The 6,000-nt window shown below is 39.9% G+C and overlaps 1 protein-coding gene across 3 annotated transcripts in view; it reads left to right on the top strand.

Moving 5' to 3' along the window:
- Positions 1-2,504: 2,504 nt before the first annotated feature.
- The window catches only part of map1sa (microtubule-associated protein 1Sa), a 42,605-nt gene continuing 39,109 nt past the window's right edge, over positions 2,505-6,000 (top strand). For all 3 annotated transcript variants that reach the window (XM_030132692.1, XM_030132690.1, XM_030132691.1), the window contains exon 1: positions 2,505-2,785. In XM_030132692.1, coding sequence (XP_029988552.1) covers positions 2,620-2,785 — 166 coding nt within the window. In that variant the 5' untranslated portion in view covers positions 2,505-2,619. The remainder of the gene's footprint in view (positions 2,786-6,000) is intronic.

Here is a 6,000-nt window from a genome sequence, read left to right as displayed (position 1 = left end):
GGTCAGAACCAGTAAATATGATCATAAAAACCTGTAAATAATTACAACCCCACATTTTCTCTTTGTTTTTTTTTTTTGTTTTTTTTTTTTGGTGTAAAAAAGGAAAATTACGTGAAAATGTTTACATTACCAAACTATACTTTCATATAAAATGTGAATAACCTGAACAAACTGAAATGTCTTAAGAAAAGTAAATGCGATTTGACCAATATTCTGTCTGTTACTAAATGTTTTGTGTGATTGTAACGCACATGTGTAAATGATAAACTGAGGCAGAATATTATTGAAATTGCACTTGTTTTTCTCAAGACAATTCAAGTTGTGCATGTTATTCAGATTTTTAAGGAAACTTTGTAGATGTAAACCTGATCAGAATAGAATTTTACTTTTTCACTGTTATTATTTGACTGGTCCGGCCCACTGCAGATCCAACTGGGCTGAATGTGGAACTGAACTAACATGAGTTGGACCCTCCTGCACTAAGACTTCCCATATTGAATGCTCTTTTCTCTTTCTCTGCTGCTTCTTCCAGTCCTTTCCTTGCTTCCTTTTACCTCCTGTATCCAAATAGAACATCCTGTACTGACTCAGATTCATCACACCTTCCATCTGTGTGTTTTTTTTACTCTATGCTGTAACTCAGTATGTCCTGTTCTAATGAAGGAAATCACTGCCCTTCATTTTTCCCTCCCATCCTGCTTCTGTGTATTATATCCTCCTGAGTCCCAGCAATGCATGTTTGTCCTCTGTAGTGGACAAGAGTTGCACAGCTTTACTTTAAAATAAATAATTAAAAATTTTCCACTGAAAAGGACATTATATGGGGAAAAAAAATCTATCAGTAAAAATTGTTGCATCCTGCTGTTTCCAATTAAGGCAATTATTTAATGTAAAATGGCCACCATGTTTATTTACTGGGTCTCAGGAGGATATAGGTGCCTTCCTGTATCATAACTGTCCCAGTAAGTTTGCCATCTTGCTTATTAAATTTTTTTTTTTCTTTTTTTTTTGATATTCAAAATTAAAAAATAAAATAAATACAAGTAAATAAATGTGATTTTTGATGATTGATTTTTGATTTCCCTTCTGCTCTGCTTCTATCTCTACAACAGGTGATTTTAGAGGCTGTTGAGCCAGAACATCTGTGTCCTCGTGTCCTTCTAATCCAACATGTACAGGAACCCAAACAAAGCAAACCCTAAGCAACAAAGCAAAAGTGACTCTCTCCTTAAATGTCAGATTTTTATTTATCTATTTATTTATTTATTTTCAGAATTCTGAGGAAAAAGTCAGAATTCTGACCTATATATATATATTTTTTTTATTATTATTTGGGGAAAAAAAGTCAGAATTCTGACTTTTTCCTCAGAATTCTGACTTTTTTTCCCATAATAATAATTGAAAAAATATGCATATTGGACCTTGATTTTTATTTTTTTTCCAGTGGCCCTAATCCTCTCCCGTACTTTCTCCATATGATCCAGACAGAGGAGAACACACACACACAGAAGTCAGAATTAAAACTGGCTCATTTTCTTAAAATATAGAGTTAAAGCAATGTCCAAGTGTGAAAGAATTTATAAGGAGGCACAAAGACACAATTTTTCAGAGGTACAGGGATGAAGGAGGTGTTGGGGAACACTGGGTGATATAAAGATGTACAAGTATGTGGTATGTGTATGTATATGTATGTATAGGTGTGTGTCTGTGTGTGTATATGTAGGTGTATATGTTTATGTGTGGGTGTATAGATCTGTGTATGAATAGGTATTTACATATATGTGTTATTGTATTATGTGTTCAAGTAAATCATATTATATTTGTTCATAATAATATAAAGCCAGAAACCAAATTATTTAACAATAAGTATCAGTCATATTATGGTATATAGTATATATATGTTTAGACTAGGAAGGCTATTATTGTTATTAATTATATAAGGAGAAGGGGTGGAGTTTGTAAGTGATGCTTCTTCTCACTCCTTTTACAATATGTATAATATGTCTTATGTTTAAGCGTTTTGTTTATTTATTTTCGTCTGTTTTGACATTCATATTCGAAATAAATACATCAATCAATTAATTAACTGGAAGCACTCGGAGAGCGCAGACCTCCGCCAAGGCTGATCAGTGCCCCCCCCCCCCCCCCCCCCGTGGGCCCCCCCATCCCCGATCACCACCAAAATTTAATCATTTCTTCCTTATCCCATTTCCAACAAACCCTGAAAATTTCATCCAAATCTGTCCATAACTTTTTGAGTTATGTTGCACACTAACGGACAGACAAACAAACAGACAGACAAACAAACCCTGGCAAAAACATAACCTCCTTGGCGGAGGTAATTAAAAGTCTTTAATGTTCGTGTCGTAAGAGGCGTACTAACTATGTGATTGTGCTTTTAGTAACTTCAGGGGTTCGTTTTAATAAACTTAGTTGGAAGTCCTTTTTCCCGTTTGCCCTTAAACGCCTCTCTCACTTTTCATTGGTCACACTTGGTTTCAACAGTTCCTTCCTCCTCTCTGATTGGTTGCTCCTTATGTTAGTCATTCCTTCCTCCCGCCTCCAGACCGCAGCCCCAGTGGCAGTGGGCTGTGACGTCACTCCTGGACTGTCCAGGCCATGATGGCGGCAGCAGCAGCGGCGGCAGCAGCGGCAGAGCGGGGCGGCGGGCCCGGGTCCTGTCCTCCCGGTTCCTCCCAGACGGCGGACTACTCGGTTCTGGTGGTGGTGGGAGCCCTCCAGCCCAGCGGCCTCCTGGAGCGGATACTGCGGCAGATAGACTCAGGTGAGTTGTGGAAAAGTTCCCGGGACCGCAGACTCCCATTAGAACCGGAGCGCATCCGCTGGTCCACAGGGCGGGAAGTGCGCGAGCCCCTTCACAATAAAACCCATGAATGCGTCCGAAAACTGGGACCAAAACACGGTGTGTGCTCTGGTTTGACTCCGCATGTCCAACCTGGGAGTCGAACCACATCAGTTTAAGTCTATTTAAAGACACTTTTTCCTCCTTAAACTGTAAACAAACACACTTGAAAACATTTCCACGGAATAGACACAACTCCTGTTAGCATGCTAAGCTAACGGCCAAAGCCGAAGTAGTTTTTAAATGTGTCCAAAACCACACAGAAACCACAAGCAGCTCACATGGAACACCTTTACCTTCATTTATTGGAGTTTTTCCGTGGGTCCCAGACTCGGACATCTACCGGAGACACGGTTTTAACGGGCTTTGGTGCCATCCCGTCCGCCCTGAGGAGCAGCTGTCTGGGTTTTTAGGGTTAAATTTAGCTGTGACATGGAGGACATCCGGCCCGGCTGCTCCACACAAGGGTTCAGGGCTTTTCTGGGACTACAAGTGGCTTTAAATGGGTCCAGTCTGCATCTCTTCGGAACACTTGTCTAGTTACCGTTTTCTGGTGAATGTGGTGTGTGATGTCACAGTAAAATGTGGTGTTAACCCTTTCATGCATACCGGTCAGTTCAGTGGTCAGTTCAGTGGTCAGTTCAGTGGTCAGTTCAGTGGACAGTTCTTCTTCAGCTGTTCTCTTGTATATTCATGGATTTGGCTGTTTTAGTTCCATATCAGCCAACACAGTGGACACTTATGCATCATCCCAAACACTGCAGTTCATGCCATTACTGTAACTTTGTTGTTCTAGATCACAGGTGTCAAACATGCGGCCCGTGGGCCAAATTCGGCCCTCCAAAGGTTCCAATCTGGCCCCCGAGATGAATTTACAAAGTGCAAAAATTACACTGAAGATATGAACAGTCAAGGGTGTTGACCTGGTTTAGCCCAATGTGATCTTAAGTAAAATAACAGTCTAATTACCCTTCCAATAAAATGTGAACAACCTGAAAATTAAGTACAATTTTAACAACATTGTGGCTGTTACTGTTTTGTGGATTTGTAGATCCGATTTGTAAGTTGTGTTAATAAGTTGACACATAATATTGTAGACATTCTTATTTTAGTTAAACATTCCAAACTTCAAAATTTCAACAATATTATGTTTGTGTAACATTGTGTTTAATGCACATGTGCAAGTGAAAAGTTCAGGCAGAATAATGTTAAAATTTAGCTTATTTTTCTTAAGAAAGTACAGTTTTTTTTCTGGTTATTCACATCTTTTTTTGTGAAAAGATAGTTTGTAAATATTTTCATAATTTCATGCTTTTTATTGCACTAAAATGAAGTGGAAAAACTTGGAGCTGTCATTATTTTTAGGTTTTTAATGCTATTATTTTAATGGTTTGGCCCGCTGAATGTGGCCCCTGAACTAAAATGAGTTTGACACCCGTGTTCTAGATAAACCTAATCTGAAGTAACATGTTTGACTGTAAATCAATCAGGCCTTTAGATTACACCTTGGCTGGGCCGACTAACGGTGTGCCCAAATTAAATGTCCCCAAATTAGTGTCCCCAAATTAAAAATAAAAAGAGGCCAGAGCAGAGTGTAAACGAAAGTATTGACTCACTCGCCCCTGCTTTTTTCCTCCCGTAAAACACATCGGTTATAATATACAAGGCTTGTTCATAACGACAGAGAAAACATTGACAACAACACATATGTACCGAACAGGAAAGCACAAGTATTCATGCTTCCCGCAGAAGTCATATTTTGTGATAACGTTAGCACAAACACAGAATCCAAATGCAGAACTCCGACAACAAAAGTTAGTTCCAAAAGGTTTATTGTTCACACACAGGTGAAAAAATATAATGAGTGACAGAATCTTGAGGATAATGGTTGGGGATTTTCTCCTCAGATTCGTCCTCCGGATCGAGGGCAGCAGCCCGTCTCCCCGAGCGGTGTTAGGAGTCTTTTCCCCGACTGGGGAAAAGCAAAGGGAGGTCAGGGACGGAAACAGGTCATACACAGGCAGGCTAACAATCGAGCAACAGGACATAAGGACTAGGCAAACTCACGTACCGGTAGTCAGGGCGAGAAGGTCAAAACCAGATCAGATGAGGCAGACAAAACCGACAGGGATCAGGCAGAAGACGAAAAACCGAGGAATCCAAAACAGGTCAAAAACAGGCAAACAACGAACAACGAGGTCAAACGCTGGTCTGAACTACTGGAGTTACAAACTGGCGACTGACAAGGGGAAAAGACAGGGTTTAAATACACAAAAGGGAGGGAAGACAACTAGACACAGGTGGAGCAAATTAGGGCGGAGACAGGTAACCAGGTCAGAGGTCAGGATGAGCGGGGAACAGGAAGTAAAGACGACAGACAAGACACATGAGGGAAAACTTAACAAAATAAAACAGGAAGTGACACACAAAACATAAAAGACAGACAAGACCAGACTATTGTCTGGCAGCAGGTATGACATATTTGCGCCGTTTGATTGGTCTAAATCACCCGTTTCGGCCAATGAGAGCTGATGAGAGCTTGGAGATTGACTCGTACGTTGTACGCCAAAGGTTTTCTCTCAACAACCATGCCTCGTGGGCGACCTATAAGTTCAGGCCGCTCACATAACAAACGCAGTGAAACATATGACATATGAATTATCTGCCTGCATGCAGTCCTGTGATTTTGGAATTAAAATCAGCTGGCCATATGCTGATCAATACTTCTGGAAATTAGACTTGTGGAATCCATGCCTTCATACTCTTGAATATATCTGAAATAGTCTGAGAAAACAGGAATTACTGTTGAAAAATCTAATCCCGCACCCACCCCCTCCGCCGATTCCAGCATCTGATGTGCCCAAATTAAGGTAATCTAAAGCCCTGTCAATTGCTAATTATTAGGCTATTAGACCGTAATTAACAGTTTTCTTGAACAAAAAGTTTTTTTTTGCATATTATCTCCATGAATTGAGTAACCACTAGTATTAGAGTATGTTAAAATGTGAGAAAATGGCATTAGCGGCATTAAAAATGTTTTTATTTCATATTTTTCACACAGTATATCACTTTCTGATGATGGGTTTTAAATACATGTTTCTTTGCTTCAAAAATTAAATACATGGTGTCCAGCTGAG

Source organism: Sphaeramia orbicularis, chromosome 4, assembly GCF_902148855.1.
Source record: "Sphaeramia orbicularis chromosome 4, fSphaOr1.1, whole genome shotgun sequence".
NCBI lineage: Eukaryota > Metazoa > Chordata > Actinopteri > Kurtiformes > Apogonidae > Sphaeramia > Sphaeramia orbicularis.
Note: the sequence above shows the minus strand (reverse complement) of the source record. Positions and strands in the feature narration are given on the sequence as shown.